Source organism: Ranitomeya imitator, chromosome 4 (genome assembly GCF_032444005.1).
Source record: "Ranitomeya imitator isolate aRanImi1 chromosome 4, aRanImi1.pri, whole genome shotgun sequence".
In the NCBI taxonomy this organism is placed as follows: Eukaryota; Metazoa; Chordata; class Amphibia; order Anura; family Dendrobatidae; genus Ranitomeya; species Ranitomeya imitator.
In genome coordinates, this window is record NC_091285.1 from 641,292,792 (window position 1) to 641,315,832 (window position 23,041).

The 23,041-nt window shown below is 45.8% G+C and overlaps 1 protein-coding gene across 1 annotated transcript in view; it reads right to left on the reverse strand.

Moving 5' to 3' along the window:
* Nucleotides 1-21,972, reverse strand: part of PLPP5 (phospholipid phosphatase 5) — a 45,858-nt gene extending 23,886 nt beyond the window's left edge. Inside the window, exons 1-2 of the mRNA XM_069766879.1 lie at nt 21,944-21,972; nt 638-728 (exon numbers count right to left, since the gene is read on the reverse strand). Coding sequence (XP_069622980.1) covers nt 638-708 — 71 coding nt within the window. The 5' untranslated portion in view covers nt 709-728; nt 21,944-21,972. The remainder of the gene's footprint in view (nt 1-637; nt 729-21,943) is intronic.
* Between the last annotated feature and the right edge of the window lie 1,069 nt (nt 21,973-23,041).

Genomic DNA, 23,041 nt, shown 5'->3' on the forward strand with positions numbered 1-23,041 from the left:
CCATCCTGATCAGGTATACCTTGACACAGTAGCATGGCTTTTATATTTTCTTGATGCAAATTTTAATATATGAAGATAACATGAGGTACTTATTTGACAGTATTTATTTTACAGCAGGGTATTTGCTCATTGTTTTTATCACACGTTTTATTCGTTACAGATGCAGGATCAAGGTTGCTCTGGAAATTTCACAAACATTCATCCAAGAGAATTGAGAGTGTTGAGAGTGCCCAACCTCGTTTCCTGGTAGCCCATTCTTTGGATACATTGAGATCCCAGAGGTGGAACCAGCATCCAGACATTTTTGGAATATTCTACGGATCAAAACTCTAATGGGTCAAACATTGGTTCCTAATCAATGACAAGAATATAAAATAAGTGTCCACCAATCAAACGCTTGTTAGTTTACATCTTTGCTCATCAGTTTTAGGCTGCACATCACCTGGTGTAAACCGGAATGAAAATGGATAATCGCAGCAGACACATACCGTGCTGATTTAAATTGAGAGACAATCGATAGATCAAGCAGCAATTATTTTCTGCAGAAAATCTGCAGTTTGGATGGAGATGGTAAGGGATCCCTTACCATCTCCATCCAACCACTAGACTGCCCAAATCATGACATCCAGTGACTTACAGAAATATGCCCAGGAGCAGCGCCCTGATGAAGAATTCTGCTGCGAAGCCTTCCAGGATCCTCTTCTCCATCCTAGTGCGATGGCAAAATCCTAGACGATAACAAACAGTAATGTCATCTATGACTAGTCCACACCTTCGTAGTCATTGCTCACAAAAGAAAGCAGAAACAGTGTCCTGGCTGCAGGCTACAGCCCACATTCCCAACATGGTTTACATTTTACTCTCTGAGGAAAATCCAAGTACGGTAAATATAGCACAGCCATTAAAAGGATTATTCAGAGACCCTCTATCCCCCCATCAATGCCTTAAATTCATTACTAAATGAAGCAACTTTTTTGACCGGTTACCAGATTGCGCTGCCGCCATCATTTACATTGGTGGCATGTACCCGAAGTGTAATGGCTCTAATGTATGCAATATCATTAATTCACTTGTCACACATCTCTAAGTGCAGAGTTTTGGCTACATGTACGGCGGGTAAGAAGTGACGCGCACCACATGTGGTACATCTGCATTTGTGCCGCACACGTGGGTCAGAGCAATATAGCAATCCAGCTACATATGGTTTTCACATCTCATGACTGATGGTTATTCGTGATGAGCGAGTATTTATGACTGCTCAGAGATTTCGTTTTCATCGCCGCAGCTGAATGATTTACGGCTACTAGCCTGCTTGATAACATGTGGGGGTTGCCTGGTTGCTTGGGAATCCCCACATGTAATCAAGCTGGCTAGTAGCCGTAAATCATTCAGCTGAGGCGATGGAAACAATCTCCGAGCAGTCAGAAATACTCGGAGATCACCAGAGTGTGCTCGGGAAAACCCGAGCAACGAGTACACTCGTTCATCACTAATGGTTATACACCAGTCATACCATGTAAAATGCTACTCCACTAGTAGCCCCAAGGGCAAAGGCATAAGTGAAGATAAACGTGTCCACCGAACTTGTCTGGTAAAATCCGAACCACCACAAGTAGCTTAGATATGGATCAAACAGCGTACGCCAAGGAGAATTAGGTTATTGCCATCACTCTTACCCAACCGATTTGCAACTATATATTACCCATGGAAAAATTCTCAGTACACGTAAAAGGGAGACGAGGTCACAGATGTGTGGAGGAGACAGGTTGTGGATAGCTTTGTCATGGTTAGGGTTTTGAACTGGAGTCGCTGGGTAATGGGGAGCCAGTGAAGCGATTGACAGAGGGGAGAGGCCGGGGAATAGCGGGGGCACAGGTGGATTAGTCAGGCAGCAGAGTTTAGAATAGATTGAAGGGGTGCGAGAGTGTTCGAGGGGAGGCCACAGGGCAGGTTACAGTAGTCAAGGCAGGAGATGAAGGCATGGACTAGGGTTTTTGCAGATTTTTGGTTGAGGAATGTAAGGATCCATTAAATATTTTTGAGTTGAAGTCTGCAGGAAGTGGAAAGGGCTTGGATATGTTGGTTGAAGGAGAGATCAGTGTCAAGGATTACCCCGAGGCAGCGAGCTTGTGCGACTGGGGAGAGTGGGCAGCCATTTACTTTAATGGATAGGTCTGTTGGGAGGGGAGTCAATATGGGGAATCCGCAGGATTTCAACCTCAAAGTCTTTATTTATGCATGTATCACACCGTTAGCTAGCCAGGCCTCTTTTGTTAGCGAGAAGCTGCCATTTAAGTCAATATGCCAATGAGGCTGAAGTGCTTTGGATGTGACGGAGCACTTTTCCAAGGCTCTAGTCCCAGTATAGTGCCTCCCCCTGCTTAGCGGACAACTTTGTTGCTTGAAGTCATACCAAATGGGCTGTCAGTCAAGCAGAAGGTAACACTTGGCACTGAATAGAGCAGGAGAAAAAGGCTTAGGAAGTGCTTTGTAAAGCCCAGAGCACCTCAACCTCACATGCATATTGATTCAAACAGTGATTTCCTGGAAGCAGAGGAAAGATTGGCCAGATAAAGTAAGGATGAACTTGTCTTTACAAGACCACTATGCATAAAAAAAATTGAGAGTACAATGAAGCCAAAAGCTTCCCTTTGAGCCCAAATCAGGTAGAAGGTGTTCCAACACCTTATGTTGCTAGACTAGTAGTGAGCAATAGAGAAAATAATGAAGAAAATGGACTACCAGTGAAAACTGTATAGCCAAGGATGAAGGTGAAAGGCACCAGTAGGTATAATACTTCATCCATACAAACCCATCTGGTAGACAATGGCCTGCCACCAAGTTCGGCAGACCCAATAACCGCTGTCTATGCAAGAGAGGATCATGGCTCAACAGCACCTTGACCTGCTAAGCATTCACCCATTTCTCCCAACACCCACTGTATATGTACAGCAGAAGTCAGGAAGATTTACATGGATCAGACTCACATGCTATGTTTACAGGAAACGAACACATGGGCTACTTGCACAGTGAACAAGTCTGTAAGAACATGTTCACACACCACCAAGAAACCTGAAGACACAAAAGAGAATAGTAAAACCAAAAACACTCAGTTTGAAAAAATGTTGCAGTAATCCGCAAGTGCTAGTAAAAGATGTAAAAAACAGGGTATTTGGTTGATACGTTTTTTGCAAAAAATGTATACTAAGCTGCTCTACCAATCTTCACGGTATACCCTTATCAGAGCAGTCCTAACTAATGTATGCAATCCCTATCTGATGTAGTTAAAAACCTGATCATCTGTATATAACCTGTGTGAACAGGGTTCAGAGAGGAAAAATCCATGTGTGCATACAGGGTAGAACAGCTTTTGTGCAGCTAGCCCAAGAGGAGTGGTGGAACTCCCCAGTCTTGTAGACACAAGAGAACAATTATGGAAACAGGAACACATGGGCTACTTGCACAGTGAACAAGTCTGCACAAAAGCTGTTCTACCCTGTATGCACACATGGATTTTTCCTCTCTGAACCCTGTTCACACAGGTTATATACAGATGATCAGGTTTTTAAATACATCAGATAGGGATTGCATACATTAGTTAGGACTGCTCTGATAAGGGTATACCGTGAAGATTGGTAGAGCAGCTTAGTATACATTTTTTGCAAAAAACGTATCAACCAAATACCCTGTTTTTTACATCTTTTACTAGCACTTGCGGATTACTGCAACATTTTTTCAAACTGAGTGTTTTTGGTTTTACTATTCTCTTTTGTGTCTCCACATGCCATGTTTGCTGCATACCCAGTGGATGCTGGATGTTTATTGATCGCAGAAATTTAACCCCTTCGATACCATGTTGAACAGTGACCATGGCATTTAAGGGGCAAGACTGGGTGGGCCTTCTGCCACCTTCATCAGGCACCTCCCGACACTATCCTAGAAACCAGATGCTTGATAGCAGCTGAGAGCCCATGGAGGAAGGCTCCTAATTCAGACTAGGATTTTTATGTGAAGAAAAAAATCCATGCCTAGAATCAGGCATGAGCGGGGTTCTCTCCATCACCTGCACCACTAAGGGCCTACAATGCAGTGGTAAACAAGTACTATGAGTAGGGTATCGTACCCTTCACATGAAGATGATACGATGGAGTGTCTCCAGGAAAAACCGGTCTCAAGACTAGCAGCTGATCACTATACATCAAGACCAGATATAATGATGGCCACCATTGAGACTAAATGCCATATGCGGTCTATATGATTGAGTCTCATCTTGATTATGCTAACTCGCTACTACCCCAATTGGTCTGCTTACCCTAACTATCCTCGTTTCAACTTATCCTGAATGCAACAGCCAGGTTTTAATTTCTGTCAACCCGTTTCTCCAATCCTCCATCCTGTGCCAGTTATTAGGGTATGTGCATACGTTGCAGATTTTGCGCCACTAAATCCGCACCTCTTGGCAGAAAACGCAGGTGCGTTTTTGCGCAGTTTTGAAAGCTTAATAAAGATCTTCTTGAACAAAAAATGCGTATGTTTTATGCACCGTATGTTGCATGCACCGTATTAATAATCTATTTTTATATAGCGCTAACATTCCGCAGTGCTTTACAGTTTTGCACACATCACCGCTGTCCCCAATGGGGCTCACAATCTAAATTCCGTATCAGTATGTCTTTGGCATGAGGGAGGAAACCAGAGAACCCGGAGGAAACCCACACAAACATGGGGAGAACATACAAACTCCTTGCAGATGTTGTCCAAGGTGGGATTAGAACTCAGGACTCCAGCGCTGCAAGGCTGCCCTTTTGTATGCACTGTATGTATATACTACTGTGTTATATGCTCTGTATGTACTGTATGTTGTATGTGTGCATTTGTTTTTTGTACACAGTAGCCGGATGAAGAGACTATACTGTCCCATCATCCGGCTACCTGTCACTGTAGCAGGCATAACCGGATGGGACTAGTAGTCCCATCGAACGATGCCTGCCTATATACAGACCCGCACACCCCCGCCCAGACAGCCCCGCAATCCCTGCAGACCCCAGCGATCGCCGCACAGCCATGCGATTCCCGCAGACACACAAACACCTGCACAGACATGCACATCTACTCCGTACACAGTCTCTGCCCACACACTTCCCCCTCCCGATCTGCAGCATTTCTCGCACCCAACTCCGCAGCAAAACAGCAGATTTTTATTTATTTATTTTTTTAAAGGGAACCTGTCACCCCCAAAATCGAAGGTGAGCTAAGCCCACCAGCATCAGGGGCTTATCTACAGCATCCTGGAATGCTGTAGATAAGCCCCCGATGTATCCTAAAAGATGAGAAAAAGAGGTTAGATTATACTCACCCAGGGGCGGTCCGGTACGATGGGCGTCGCGGTCCGGTGCCTCCCATCTTCATCAGATGACATCCTCTTCTGGTCTTCACGCTGTGGCTCCGGCGCAGACGTACTTTGTCTGCCCTGTTGAGGGCAGAGCAAAGTACTGCAGTGCGCAAGTGCCGGGCCTCTGACCTTTCCCGGCGCCTGCGCACTGCAGTACTTTGCTTTGCCCTCAACAGGGCAGATAAAGTACGCCTGAGCAGGAGCCTCAGTGTGAAGACAAGAAGAGGACATCATCTGATGAAGATAGGAGGCGCCGGACCGCGACGCCCATCGTACTGGACCGCCCCTGGGTGAGTATAATCTAACCTCTTTTTCTCATCTTTCAGGATACATCGGGGGCTTATCTACAGCATTACAGAATGCTGTAGATAAGCCCCTGATGCTGGTGGGCTTAGCTCGCCTTCGATTTTGGGGGTGATAGGTGCCCTTTAAACCTGCGGTTTTGCTGCGGATTGGCCTGACATAATGGAAGTCAATGGGTGCAGAAATGCTGCAGATCCTCACAAAGAATTGACATGCTGCGGAAAATACAACGCTACGTTTCTGCGCTTTTTTTCCGCAGCATGCGCACAGCAGATTTGGTTTTCCATAGGTTTACATGGTACTGTAAAATCACATGGAAAACTGCTGCAGATCCGCAACGCTGCGGATCCGCGGCAAAATCCGCAACGCTGCGGATCTGCGGCAAAATCCGCAACGTGTGAACATTGCTTTACACTGGTTGCCAATCTGCTACAGATTACAATATAAACTTATCCTCTCACCAACAAAGCTCTCCATCTCATTCCTCGTGTCTGCCTACCCGTGTTCTCCATTCTGCCAAGACTTTGCACCAGTTCTCCAGAATGCACTACCGAGAAGGTCAGATGCATTGCCAGAGCACACTTCAATGTGTGACCCAAGCACACATTAGGCTAGCTTATCACATTTTATAAATGTAGTTCTTGTCAGTTATGTCACACACTTCTGTGCACACATGGACTTTGGCTGCTGACCAGCTCATGCAGCTTTGTGTTTGAATTGTTCATTGGAGTCAAACTAATGCCGGATATTGTCTGTACAGACAGGGTCAGAATTGTAAAGAGTAATAAAATAAGTTATTGGATTTTTGTGATTGCTATATTTTGTATTTTTATTGTTCTCATGGTCAGGGAAAGGAGATGATAAAAGCTACTTCCTTAGACCTACTGGTGGATGTAGACCTTCATTTCCCAAAGTGAACGTGGCTATACATTTCTTAACCATAGTCCCTAGACCTTGGCACGTCTGCCGTTCCACTCTTATTAGCAATTTGTGCCCCTTTCTCCTCCAGCCCAAATTGTCCTCTGCATAGTCAAGGAGAGGGACATGGAAAGTCTAAACCACACAGCTCATGTCATTCTCTACCCCAGGATGGATACAGCACCATATTCATTGGTCCATCTGGCACCAGTGGCGGCATAGTTCATGCTCATCTCAGCATACCTATGGAGTGGATATTTAGGAAATTAGAAAATGGGGCACCAGAAGTAGCAACAGTAGAGCGGAGGGGCATTAGCTATAGTGATTACACAATAGAAACACGTGGTCAAAGATTTTTGGTATCCCTCGTTTAATGACAAAAACCCACAATTGTCACAGAAAACTTGAATCCGACAAAAGTATTTAAAAAAAAAAAAATCAATGAAAATGAACAATTGAGAGTCAGCCATTGCATTTCAACCATGCTTCCACAGAATTAAAAAAGAAAAAGAAAATAAATAAAACTCATGAAATAGGCATGGACAGAAATGATGGTACCCTTGACTTAATATTTTGTTGCACAACCTTTTGAGGTAATCAAACAATTGCTGTAACTGTCAAAGACTTCTGCACCTCTCGACAGGTATTTTGGCCCACTCCTCAAGAGCAAACTGCTCCAGTTGTCTCGCGATTGAAGGTTGCCTTTTCCAGACGGCATGTTTCAGCTCTTTTCTAAGATGCTCAGAGTAGTCCAATGTTTTCCTCTTAGCCATTCTTGGGTGTTTTTAGCTGTGTGTTTTGGGTCATTATCCTGTTGCAAGACCCATGACCTGCGACTGAGACCAAGCTTTCTGACACTTTGCAGCACATGTCTCTCTAAAATCCCTTGATGGTCTTGAGATTTCATTGTACCCTGCACAGATTCTGGGCACCATGTGCCAGATGCAGCAAAGCAGCCCCAGAATATAACAGAGCTTCCTCCATGTTTCACAGTAGGGACAGTGTTCCTTCTTGATATGCTTCATTTTTCCGTCTGAACATAGAGCTGATGTGCCTTATCAAAAAGTTCCATTTTTGTCTCATCTGTCCATAGGACATTCTCCCAGAAGCTTTGCGGCTGTCAACAGTTTGGCAAATTCCAACCTGGCTTTTTTTATAAATTTTTTTTCTTTATTCAACAATTATGTCCTCCTTGGTCGTCTCGCATGAAGTCCACCTTTAAGACGGCGTATGCCGTTGAACCACATTGTGGTTCAACCCAAACTGGTGTCTGTCCTCTATCCTGCGCTCCTGTGACCGGTTTTCCTTTTTCACATGAAGTCCACTTTGGCTCATACAACGACGGATGGTGCGATTTGACACTGATGTTCCTTGAGTTTGAAGTTCACCTTTAATATGTTTAGAAGTTTTTCTGGGCTCTTTTGATACCTTTTATGTTATCCGTCTCTGATTTGTCATCAGTTTTCCTCCTGCGGCCACATCCAGGGAGGTTGGCTACAGTCCCATGGATCTTAAATTTCTCAATATATGTGTAACTGTAGTCACAGGAACATCAAGCTGTTTGGAGATGGTCTTATAACGTTTACCTTTAACATGTTTGTCTATAATTTTCTTTCTAATGTCCTGAGACAACGCTTTCCTTTGCTTCCTCTGGTCCATGTTGAGTGTGATACACACCATGTCACCAAACACCACAGCGAGTATCTGTAGCCCTATATACAGGCCCACTCACTGATTCCAAGATTATAAACACCTGCGATGCTAGTTAGTGGACACTCCTTGATTCAACATATCCCTTCTGTCACATTATTTTCAGGGGCACCATCATTTCAGTTCAGGCCTATTTCATGTGTTTTTTTTTGTTTGTTTTTTTAATTCTGTGGAAGAATGGTTGAAAAGCAACGTCTGACTTTCATTTGTTCATTTTCATAAGTCTTTTATTTCTTATTACTTTTGTCAGATTCAAGTTATTTCTCTGACGATTGTGGGTTTTTCTGTCATTAAACGAGGGATACATACAATTTTGACCACGTATAAATAGTCACAATTACTACAGGAGGAATCGGATGGTCATCCTGGTTGTCACAAGGACCTTCCTGCAGATGGTGGCAGCACAATATAAAAAGCGGGCACTAGAGAAGAGCAATTTGAGTCACGCAGCTCTGGTCTGATCCTCTGTAGTAACTGGTCTTCACAGTAGAGTTACGGTACTCAACTTTAGGCCAGGGTCACACTTGCAAGTGTAATGCGAGAAACTTGCAGGAGACTCTCGCCTCAAAACCAGACACTGCCATCGGCACTCAGGACCGGAGCGTTCAGCTACATAAAAATACATGCAGCCAAACACTCCAGTCCAGAGTGCCGGGTATTGATGCGAGAGACTTGCATTACACTCGCAAGTGTGACCCCGGCCTTACTTAGAGGATGCAAAGTCATCGAAGGCTACAATGGGGGCTTGCTTCAATCCTGGGCAAGTGATCAACTCAGGGTTAGGGGCCACCGCCTGCCATCCAGGCTTCTAATCTGACCGAACCAAGTTAAAAAATTCCAACATATGACCTTCACCTCTAATCAGGACAGGTGGGCCGATATCTGGTGTATACATTAGATAGGATCCATACTAGCAACTTCTAGGAAGCTTATCTCAGTATATGAGCATAGACTCAGCAGAGTCCAGAAGTCAGAAGCCCTTCATCAGGATTGAAATAGTAACAAGAATACCCTTCCCCTCAGCATCCACACAAGTGGCCCCAACTGCACCCTCAAAAAAAAAAAAGGGTTCTTTTTGCTTGATATCATTACATAGGAACTCACCTTTTAAAAATATGTCCAGGTCACATTGTGCTCACAGGTGTACAGCTTGTGTACCTGCAAGATAACGGAACCCGCACCGGTGCCACCCTTATGAATGGATGGGGGGGTTATTTCATTTTCTCCTGGCAGCGGGGCTTTAAGTGCCAGCACCAGGCAGGTTCAGGACGGTATTAACCTGCAGATTAACAGTGCTTTTCACATAAAACCACAGCAAGCAGAGATCTTGAATATTGTGAGGAAATTGATGCACAGTATAGGAAAAAGTTGCACAACTTTCCTTTATACAGAATATTTGCTCAAACAGGAACTCCCTATTCGGTTAGCTCCAGGCATAGTGAATATTTGCTGCTACACATTTTGAAGCATACTTGTATTATGTGCAAATTTAACAGATATCCCAAAAAGGTCACCCTTCATATAGCATCCGGTCACAGCCAGTGGCCCAGTTGCAAAGGTTATTAGGATGGCCTCTGTGTTTGGTGATTTTTTTGTCCTCTCTTTACTACAAAAATTGTAAGTCAAGAGGAAAGTATGAAATGCAGAAACTGGTTTTCTATTTTCTTCACGTTTAGTGGATTCTCAGTCCCTGCCTTTAGGCTACATTTGCACAATGAGTTTGATGTAGTATTTTCTGAAAAATGCATATAACCAATTTTAAATTAAAGGGAATGGGTCATTCCATGTCAAGTGAACCAATGATTTTTACCTCTACATTTTTAATTCTTTTGAGATTTTGTTATTTGGTAATAGTGTCAGAATGCAAAATGTGAAGAAATAAAAATTCTAGATAATTTTTTTTTAAATTGATTTTCAAAGTTCGGAAAAAGTGTGAATTTCGGTGTTGCCTGTCTTTACATTTCTCCACATAACTCAGGCTAGAAAAAAAGATAGAGAAACAAAATAAACACTATTCTACTCAGAACTGTACGGGCTTTCACCAGATATGTCACAAGAGTATCTTTGATAATATTTTACCTATGCGAACGCAAAGTTTTAAAACGCATTTCCGAAAAAACGTTTAATTTAAAAATGTCAAAAGATGTGCACGTGCCCGCTATGCTCCTAGCCACATCTGTACCAAAATACAAGCTGGGATTGTGGTGTGATCATATTTAACCCCTTTCTGACATGACGGGGTGGGCCCGTATGACCACCGATGGGATAGTACGTCATAGCGATCGGCCGCGCTCATGGGGGGGGAGCGTGGCCGAGTGTCAGCTGACTATCGCAGCTGACATCCGGCACTATGTGCCAGGAGCGGTCACGGACCGCCTCCGGCACACCGCGATCAAACATGATCGCGGTGTTCCGGCGGTATAGGGAAGCATCGCGCAAGGAGGGGGCTTCCCTGCGGGCTTCCCTGAGACCCCCAGAGCAACACGATGTGATCGCGTTGCTGCGAGGGTCTCTTACCTCCTCCTCCTCGCAGGCCCGGATCCAAGATAGCCGCGGCATCCGGGTCCTGCAGGGAGGTGGCTTCACTGGGCCTGCTCAGAGCAGGTGCCGGGAAGCCTGGAGAAGTGCATGTCAGATCGCTGATCTGACAGTGCACAGCAAAGTTTCAGATCAGCGATCTTACACTATAGCATGATGCCGCCCCTCCCCCCGGGGTAATGTTATAGTAATAAAAAATAAAAATTCTTCCTATAAATACATTTATTTAAATAAAAAAAACAAACAAAACAAAGTACATATTTATTATCGCAGTGTCCGTAACAACCCCACCTATAAAACTATAGTCAAGGATTCTGGGAATGTCCGGACTTGAAGTGTCTACTGGAGCTCCTCCTGAAAAGGTACAAAATCGCCTCCAAATTTAATTGTAGATTGCCGAAGTCACCAGCTTTCTGCTTGCTTGTGTGTGGCGATTACCTCTTCCGACAGGCATCTAGATCTTAGGGTCTGGCATGCAGGATCCAAGCAGATAGTTGCAGTGAGTCTGGATTTTTGTGGAGCAACGGACCTTGGTGCAGAAGGTCCTGTCTCTTTGGTAACCGAATAGGCCTCTTACTGCCATTCTGTTTAGAAGAGAACCAGCTTCTCCTTGGCCAAAAAGGTACCAAGATTACTGTGCTTCCGTCATCCCGTATCTTTCTGAGTGTTCTTGAAATCAGTGGGAGGGGTGGGAAGGCGTACAGGAGCCCTTCTCCCCAATGTTGTGATAGAACGCCGACCCCTGCAGCCCCATCTAGGGGATTTAGTGAAAAAAAGGTTCTGGCTTTTGCATTTGTCCTGGTGGCAAAGAGATCCACTTGCGGTACTCCCCACCGTCGGCACAACATGTTGAACACTTCCCCATTCAATTCCCACTCCGTGGGATTCAACAGTGTCCTGCTCAAGAAATCTGCCACCTGGTTCTTGTCTCCTTCCAGGTGTAGTGCAGAGACAGATTTGACAGTTTTCTGCCCACCTGAAAATCTCGTTTGCCAGATGCTGTAATGATGGGTGCCTTGGGCCTCCCTGGTGTTTTAGAAACGCCACTGCTGTTACATGTCGGACAGTAATTTCACATGTTTGCCTCTGATCGAGCCTGGTAAAGAACTTTCCATATTGCATATAGTTCTCTGAAATTTGATGACCTGGACTTCATCTCTGGATTCCATTGATCTTGGTAGTATTTTCCTTCAATATGTCCTCCCCATCCAAACTGACTGGCGTCTGTGGTAATGGTGATACAGGGACAGAACCCATGATACACCTACTTCAGGTTTCCTGGGATGGGCCACCAATTTAGAGCTTTTTTCACAAAGAGAAAGTCACCTTCTTGTCCAAGGAACTCTGCCTTCTGTCTCAGAATCCTCACTGCTTCTCTTCTAGAGGACAAATTTTTTCTTAACCGGCGGACATTTTCGATTATTGTGGTTTGTCTTCCTTCAGGTAAAAAGATGTTCTGATGTGGGAATCTAATATGACTCCCAAAAATTTTATTCTGGATTGTGGGACCAAATTTGATTTCTCCCAATTTATGATCCACCCTAGCTCCTGCTGCATGGAGATTGTGAAGTGGCAGTCGATCCAGAGTTGTTTCTCGGATCTCGCCACTACTAAAAAGTCATCCAAATATGGTACTATGGCTATACCGTGGCTTCTTAAGTAAGCCACCACTTCTAGCATCAGCTTGGTAAAAATTCTGGGGGCTGAAGCAACGCCGAAGGGGAGGCACTGGAATTGAAAATTATGGATTATCTCCTGGTTTATCAGGGCGAATCTTAAAGGGACTGTCACCCCCTCCAGCCGTTATAAAATAAAAGCCACCTTGTGCAGCAGTAATGCTGCATTCTAACAAAGGTGGCTCTTTTAGTTTTTGGTGCAGTTATTGCCAAAATAAAGCGTTTTATAATTTCGCCAAAATACCCTTCTTTCGACAGGGAGGCAGGTCTTAACCCCCCTGCTGCAAACACCACACTGCAGTCACTCAAATCTTCTTCGGCGCCTGCGCTGTTTAGTACTTGCTGGGGCAGGCGCAGTGAGCTCTGGCCGTCTGACCTCACATGCAGTCTTGCAGACTGCGCCTGTGCGACCACCCAGCTGGTGAATCCCAGCCCTGCAGTGTGTTATGCATTATGCACAGTGCGGGGCTGGGATTCACTAGCTGGGTGGCCGCACAGGCGCAGTCTGCAAGACTGGCGCCGAAGAAGATTTGAGTGACAGCAGTGTGGAGTTTCCAGCAGGGGGGGGTTAAGACCTGCCTCCCTGTCTAAAGAAAGTTATTTTGGCAAAATTATAAAACCCTTTATTTTGGCATTAACTGCTGCACAAGGAGGCTCTTTTAGTTTAACGGCTGGAGGGGGTGACAGTCCCTTTAAATATTTCTGATAGGAAGTGTGGATTGGGACATGGTTGTATGCACTCTTCAAATCTAAAGTGCACATCACCATGTCCTTGTCTATCAGGGGTATAGTGGATTTTATGGATTCCATTTTGAATCTCTTGTGTTTTGTCTACTTGTCCAGGGGTTTGAGATTTATGATAAAATCGGGAGTCTCCTGATGGTTTCTTTATTGAAAAGAGACTCGAGTAATGACCCTTATTTCTCTCTGGAGCGGGAACTGGAACGACTGCATCCATTTTTAGTAGCTCCTGGATGTCTGTCCACATAGGGGAGTCTAGTAGAGGATGGGATTTGGTTACCATGAACCTCTCTGGGGGTAGGCTGGTGAACCCTAGTTTGTAACCCTGGCCAATTGTATGAAGAATCCAAGGATTCTGAGATATTTTCTGCCAACCCCCTAGAAACTCCTTTAACCGACCTCACACTGATGGCGTCATTTATTGAATTTTCCTGAGCCCAGACCTGGGAAGATGGAGTATCTACTCTTCCCACCCCCCTTTGGGATAGTTCCACCTCCCCCTCTTCCCTTTCCCTCTGTAGTCTGTTTTTTGACCTGGACGGGATCTATGAAAGGGCTGGTACTTTCCCGTATACTCCTCAGGGAACCCTTTTTTCTTATCTGAGGCCTTTTCTATTATGTCATCTAAAATTGGCCCAAACACTTTACCCCCTGAGAATGGGTTTGCACAGTTTGTTTTTTGACTGAATATCCCCTGACCAATTCTTTAGCCAGATTGCTCTTCTGGCTGCATTAGATAATGACTCGCTCCTGGCTGCGAATCGCACAGACTCTGCAGCTTTAACAAAGGCAGAGACTTAAGTATGACATCTCTGGAAGTTTTTGCTTTGAGATGTTCCTTCAAATCATCCATCCATAAATGCATGGACCGAGCTACAGAGGTTGCTGCAATGTTGGCCCGAATTATCGCTGCTGAAGACTCCCAGGTTCTCCTTAGTAGTCCATCTGCCTTACGATCCATTGGTTCCATCAGTCCAGAAGAGTCCTCGAACGGGATCGCCGTCTTTGCCACTTTGTCCAATGGCACGCCTATCTTGGGTACTTCATCTCAAGTTTTTATATCCTCTGGGTTGAAAGGCAATTGGAGCCTAAAGTCCCTCAGCACTACTAGCCTCTTTTCTGCCTCCTGCCACACCTCTAGGATCATGGACCGGATGTGGTTATTAACTGGGAAAACTCTAGTGAGCTGGGAATGCAGGCCGCCAAACATTTCATCCCGTATAGAGACTTCTTCCGGGGTGTCCTGCAACTGCATAGTGTTCCGTACTGCATGCAGGAGCTCATCTGTGTCTGCTGCTGAAAAGAGATCTCTTTTCCCTCTTCCTATAGAATCTTCCTTTTCATCCTGATCCGAATTTTCCGAAATATCATCCGAAGGGCTGGATTCCCCTAAGCCTTTTTCGCAATCTCTGCGGTTCCATTTGGCTGGTATGAGGGAGATTCAGGCTCGAGATGGAAGCCTGGACCTCCTGTCTTATTGACCTCATGCTGGTCATAAGTGATGTCTGCTCTTCCCCAAGAATCTTAAATGTACAGGATTTACAGAGCGGTTTCCGACAGTTTTCTGGCAATTTAGCGGTGCAAATGGGACATTTACTTTTCCCAGAATTCTTCTTTTCTGCTGATGGGGTGGAAGGCTCTCCCTAAAAACACTGATTTCGGTATTACCTCTGAATATATAGGGCAGTGGTCCCAACTCCAGGCCTCGAGGGCCGCCAACAGTGCAGGTTTTCAGGATTTCCTTAGTATTGCACAGGGGTTGGAATCATCACCTGTGCAGATGATCACATTACCACCGATGCAATACTAAAGAAATCCTGAAAACCTGCGCTGTTCGCGGCCCTCGAGGCCTGGAGTTGGGGACCCCTGGTATATGGGATTAGAATGGCATTGTGGTATGGCTTTGTGTGAGAAGCCTACTCAAGTGCCCCTGGCTCTGCTCTGGTCCCTGGCTGTTTCTTCAATTGAAAAAGAGCACACTGACCGGGTGCTCCTTAATTTCAGGATGGCTGGCGGTACATACAGCACCCTCCCTCCTTATATGCGCTCTTTACCTGGTTGATCCTGCTCATCCTCGACCACACCCCGTGTGGCGTGACCATGCTGTCAAAGGGCCTCTCCATGAGGCCGCCACTGAATTCTGCCACCCAGCAGACACTGGAGCCTGGAGATGACGCGGCGGGACTACTGGCCCCGCTGGGAAACGATTTTCAGCAGCATGGCGCCCGGTCTGAGAGCCCCCAAGGAGGAAGCGGAGCCGATCTGAGGAGCAGCGCCAACGCTGGGGCTGGCCGAGGGACCCCCCATCGCAGGTATCTGCCGCAGATCTTGCGGTGGGAAGGGGAAGGCACGGCCCCCCGATCCTCACCATCTGCACAGAACTGTCCGAGGACACTTGCGTTCCTATCCCCAGTGGGACAGGAAAAACACTGGTGGGTGGTAAGGGGAGGGTCCTTTTAACCGCTCGCTGTTCCTGTCCCACTGAGGACAAGGACGTCCTCCATGGTGTCGTTAGGTGGTGAACTGGAAATTATTTTTTAGGGACCTATCCAGGTTTGAAGTGACTTTGGGGGTGCTAGAGAATATTGGAAACCCCCCAAAAGGGAGACCATTTTAAAAACCAACACCCCCTGACATACTGAAAACTGCTATCAGGTAGTTTATTAACCCTTCAGGTGATTTTCAGGAATTACAAAGTAGTTTAACAGGAATGAAAAAGTATTTTTACCACCTAAATGTCGCTAACTTTTGCAGACTCTAAGGCCGCTATTTGGTCGCGAATTGTGATGGCAAATATCAGGACCACACGATCACGATCTCAGGGTGCCGATGTGGTTAAAGAAGCCCCCACACTGTTACCCATTCATATGTAGTCAATATTGACAGCAGCATCTAAGAGGTTAAATGGCCATGGTCTGTGCCAACACCGATTGTGGTTGATGCAGCAAGTTGTCAGTTATAGTGTACAGCCGACAGCTGCAGGATTGTCCCCTGTATGGGGATGCTAGTCTCATATCTCAGATCAGTAAAAAGACATTAGCGGTCATTAAGGGGTTAAGGAGTTATTTTTTTTTCCCTTTAAGTGTCCATTGTGTAATTTTTAGCCATTTTTTGAGGGTTTTTTTTCTAACAGTTATCCCTCTGCAGTTCTTTTGGAGGGTTTTCTCACTGGCTTGTATTGTAAAGTACAGAACATCCAACCAGCAGAAACCATCAGAAGAATGGACCAGTCACTTAAGGTTTCTAAAAACACCAAGTTGTTAAGTAGTTAAGAAACGTTCAAAAGCCTGAACATGTGTACAGCGAGTCGTTTTTACACACAAATGCTTAGGTTTATTTATTCTCTCTTTTAATGTTAATAGGTTTCTTAGGCAGTTGGAGTCAGAATCCGCCTGGGAAAAAAAAAAGTGCACAATTCTAGGAAGTCCTTCGGGCAAGTTCAAATGTTGTGTCGTTTTACAATAGCAGCAAAGTGACAGACTTCAGAAATCTTATGCACGTGTCTCTTTTCTTTGCAGATGTGAAGCATTTTCAAGTCTCCAGCAGGTCAATTTTTTGAGGTTTTTTTTCCAGTGTTTTTCACTCATTCAAATAAATGGGCAAAAGACTAGTGATGAGCGAGTACACTCGTTGCTCGGGTTTTCCCGAGAACACTCCAGTGGTCTCCGAGTATTTGTTACTAGCCAGGCTGAGTACATGTGGGGGTTGCCTGGTTGCTAGGGAATCCCCACATGTATTCAAGCTGGCTAGTGACTGTAAATCATGCTGCTGAGGCCATGAAAACAATCTCCGAGCAGTTACAAATACGGTACTCAGAGACCACCCGAGCAACGAGTACACTATAAAAAAAAAAAAACTCCTCAGGAAGCACGGCTTTTAGAGCTTTTTTTCTTGCCAACACTACTGTATTTACAGCAAAAACTCTGCTTAAAGGGGCTGTCCACTACTATGACAACCCCTTGTCAAACAATGTTTGGCCTGGATAAAAAAAACAAACCTTTATCTCCTCCCGTGTCGGCACTCGTGGTCCCGGGTTGTAATGCGGTGGAAGGACACGTGATGCCCAATCGACGCTGGCTCACGGTCCCTGCCTCCTGTCGCAGCGGGCAGGGAGAAGCTGTCAGGACCCGCCTGTCCGGCTAGTCTCACAAGGGACTCGAATACATGACCCGTTGATCCCACATATGATGCACTGCATTACTTATATTCCTATGAGGCCGTCACACTCGGGTCAGAAGACCTGTGACCAGCACGGCCATCACAGACATCTGGGTGAGGCTTTATACTGGCAGGCAGCCTAAGATTACGCCTTGGACATGGTCCATTAGGCTTTGATCTAGAAGCAGAGACCAGTGTTAGGCTTATGTTGCCATAGCGACCATTGGTTACTTGTAATCACAAACCGATCTTCTGTCAAACTCCTTACCAGCCCTGGTCACAATTGACCGCAGCATGAAAGTGGTTGATGGAGCCGACCACGCCGACTCCCCTCTGCTGTGTCTTCTCCAACAGGAGGTCATAAGGACTGTTACCCCAAAGACTCACTGGCTTTTCACACCCTACGGGTGCAGTCAGATTAGACCACAATGCATGGACTGGCCAGCCGCTATCCCGATCTCTGCGTGACCGCTTCATGCACTTCTACGCAGCCATCACGCTCGGCTCGTGTGAGCCGCCGGCCAGTCCGTGCATTGTGCTCCCATTTATACAGCAGACTGACTGCGTCCTAAGGGAGAGCAGCACATTCTCCCAGGACGGGCAGAGGCAGCGATGTGACAGGATGGGGGTACGAACAATGTTAGGCTGATAGGAGGAGGGCGCAATAACTACAGTACCTCCCAAGCATCAGCTCCAGAAAGAAAAACAGCACCCACTAACAAAGAAGAGAGCAAACAACCACCGTCCACACACTGAGGTGAATATATGAATATTAAATACAAGCGAAAATTATATAGATGAGGTATGGGGTGTGACCGGAGGAACGGCTGATATATTCAATGTCCACATACACCTTAGTGCGCCACGTATCAGACATACACTGTGCTGCCACATGCACTATAGACAGGTGTGTGCATGTATGAGGGATAGACATGTAATAATATACATACATTACTGGTGTCAATATATTACAGGCAGCTTGTATCCATATAGTGTATATGTGTAATATAGAAACACATTACACATACTGTGGAGATCTAGGCTGCCCATAATTACATGATACACACATACACACAACGCTACATATACACACGCACACCAGTAACGCTACATATACACACGCACACCAGTAACGCTACATATACACACGCACACCAGTAACGCTACATATACACACGCACACCAGTAACGCTACATATACACACGCACACCAGTAACGCTACATATACACACGCACACCAGTAACGCTACATATACACACGCACACCAACAACGCTACATATACACACGCACACCAACAACGCTACATATACACACGCACACCAGTAACGCTACATATACACACGCACACCAGTAACGCTACATATACACACGCACACCAGTAACGCTACATATACACACGCACACCAGTAACGCTACATATACACACGCACACCAGTAACGCTACATATACACACGCACACCAGTAACGCTACATATACACACGCACACCAGTAACGCTACATATACACACGCACACCAGTAACGCTACATATACACACGCACACCAGTAACGCTACATATACACGCGCACACCAGTAACGCTACATATACACACGCACACCAGTAACGCTACATATACACACGCACACCAGTAACGCTACATATACACGCGCACACCAGTAACGCTACATATACACGCACACACCAGTAACGCTACATATACACGCACACACCAGTAACGCTACATATACACGCACACACCAGTAACGCTACATATACACGCGCACACCAGTAACGCTACATATACACACGCACACCAGTAACGCTACATATACACGCACACACCAGTAACGCTACATATACACACGCACACCAGTAACGCTACATATACACGCGCACACCAGTAACGCTACATATACACACGCACACCAGTAACGCTACATATACACGCACACACCAGTAACGCTACATATACACACGCACACCAGTAACGCTACATATACACACGCACACCAGTAACGCTACATATACACACGCACACCAGTAACGCTACATATACACACGCACACCAGTAACGCTACATATACACGCGCACACCAGTAACGCTACATATACACGCGCACACCAGTAACGCTACATATACACACGCACACCAGTAACGCTACATATACACACGCACACCAGTAACGCTACATATACACGCCCACACCAGTAACGCTACATATACACGCACACACCAGTAACGCTACATATACACGCACACACCAGTAACGCTACATATACACGCACACACCAGTAACGCTACATATACACGCACACACCAGTAACGCTACATATACACACGCACACCAGTAACGCTACATATACACGCACACCAGTAACGCTACATATACACGCACACACCAGTAACGCTACATATACACGCACACCAGTAACGCTACATATACACACGCACACCAGTAACGCTACATATACACGCACACCAGTAACGCTACATATACACACGCACACCAGTAACGCTACATATACACGCACACCAGTAACGCTACATATACACGCGCACACCAGTAACGCTACATATACACACGCACACCAGTAACGCTACATATACACACGCACACCAGTAACGCTACATATACACACGCACACCAGTAACGCTACATATACACACGCACACCAGTAACGCTACATATACACACGCACACCAGTAACGCTACATATACACACGCACACCAGTAACGCTACATATACACACGCACACCAGTAACGCTACATATACACACGCACACCAGTAACGCTACATATACACACGCACACCAGTAACGCTACATATACACACGCACACCAGTAACGCTACATATACACACGCACACCAGTAACGCTACATATACACACGCACACCAGTAACGCTACATATACACACGCACACCAGTAACGCTACATATACACACGCACACCAGTAACGCTACATATACACACGCACACCAGTAACGCTACATATACACACGCACACCAGTAACGCTACATATACACACGCACACCAGTAACGCTACATATACACACGCACACCAGTAACGCTACATATACACACGCACACCAGTAACGCTACATATACACACGCACACCAGTAACGCTACATATACACACGCACACCAGTAACGCTACATATACACACGCACACCAGTAACGCTACATATACACACCAGTAACGCTACATATACACACCAGTAACGCTACATATACACACCAGTAACACTACATATACACGCACGCCAGTAACGCTACATATACACACGCACACCAGTAACGCTACATATACACACGCACACCAGTAACGCTACATATACACACCAGTAACGCTACATATACACACCAGTAACGCTACATATACACACGCACACCAGTAACGCTACATATACACACGCACACCAGTAACGCTACATATACACACGCACACCAGTAACGCTACATATACACACCAGTAACGCTACATATACACACCAGTAACGCTACATATACACACGCACACCAGTAACGCTACATATACACACGCACACCAGTAACGCTACATATACACACGCACACCAGTAACGCTACATATACACACCAGTAACGCTACATATACACACCAGTAACACTACATATACACGCACGCCAGTAACGCTACATATACACGCACGCCAGTAACGCTACATATACACGCACGCCAGTAACGCTACATATACACGCACGCCAGTAACGCTACATATACACGCACACCAGTAACGCTACATATACACGCACACCAGTAACGCTACATATACACGCACACCAGTAACGCTACATATACACACGCACACCAGTAACGCTACATATACACACGCACACCAGTAACGCTACATATACACACCAGTAACGCTACATATACACACCAGTAACACTACATATACACGCACGCCAGTAACGCTACATATACACGCACGCCAGTAACGCTACATATACACGCACGCCAGTAACGCTACATATACACGCACGCCAGTAACGCTACATATACACGCACGCCAGTAACGCTACATATACACGCACGCCAGTAACGCTACATATACACGCACGCCAGTAACGCTACATATACATGCACGCCAGTAACGCTACATATACACGCACACAGTAACGCTACATATACACGCACACACACATATAAGCTGCCACCATTCCATAGGCTGTAGCTATACACATTACATATGGCATCTACGCAGTCGCTTTGCAGCAGTTACAGACAGACATGCCAGCTGACATTGAGGTAATTGCTATACAAGCAGTTTCCCGGCCTGACCCTGTGCTATGAAGCAGCGAGAACACAATTTCTAACACACGTCTCCATCCCCGGCCGGTGCAGCCCCTGCAGACAGCGGACACCTCCCCCTCCTCATTAGAGGACTGATGATTAGTAATTAGCGCGCTGATTCTCCGTCATTATAAGCCCCGAGTGGCCGCCGCACACAGCTGATAACAGCGGCGCCGTGACGTCACCGCCCCGCCCCCCTACCGTGCACACGTGGCGCTGCTGTCTTGTCTGGCAGCTGCTTGCCCAGTAGTCCGCTACTTATATAGATACTTCAGAACCAATGAGAGGAGGCGACAGAGAAGACAAGTCCGGGAGACTCAGCCTGAGAGTGCTGCCACCTGTTAGTCGCCGACGGAAGTGCACCGTGACCTCATCCACATGCAGAACGGAGGAGAATAACCCCGCAAGCGTGTGACCCCCGGGATTCAGGCTGGTGGGAGGCTACTAACATGGCGGCTGGACCAAGGTCCTGGGAATATTCTCTTATCGCTGGTAGAATTAGTTTTTGTACATAAAGGTCCCATATATATGTGTACATAGACGCGCATGTGTATATAGCAGCACATAGGTGCATGTGTATATAGCAGCACATAGGTGCATGTGTATATAGCAGCACATAGGTGCATGTGTATAGAGCAGCACATAGGTGCATGTGTATAGAGCAGCACATAGGTGCATGTGTATATAGCAGCACATAGGTGCATGTGTATAGAGCAGCACATAGGTGCATGTGTATAGAGCAGCACATAGGTGCATGTGTATAGAGCAGCACATAGGTGCATGTGTATAGAGCAGCACATAGGTGCATGTGTATAGAGCAGCACATAGGTGCATGTGTATATAGCAGCACATAGGTGCATGTGTATATAGCAGCACATAGGTGCATGTGTATAGAGCAGCACATAGGTGCATGTGTATAGAGCAGCACATAGGTGCATGTGTATAGAGCAGCACATAGGTGCATGTGTATAGAGCAGCACATAGGTGCATGTGTATATAGCAGCACATAGGTGCATGTGTATAGAGCAGCACATAGGTGCATGTGTATATAGCAGCACATAGGTGCATGTGTATATAGCAGCACATAGGTGCATGTGTATAGAGCAGCACATAGGTGCATGTGTATATAGCAGCACATAGGTGCATGTGTATATAGCAGCACATAGGTGCATGTGTATATAGCAGCACATAGGTGCATGTGTATATAGCAGCACATAGGTGCATGTGTATATAGCAGCACATAGGTGCATGTGTATAGAGCAGCACATAGGTGCATGTGTATATAGCAGCACATAGGTG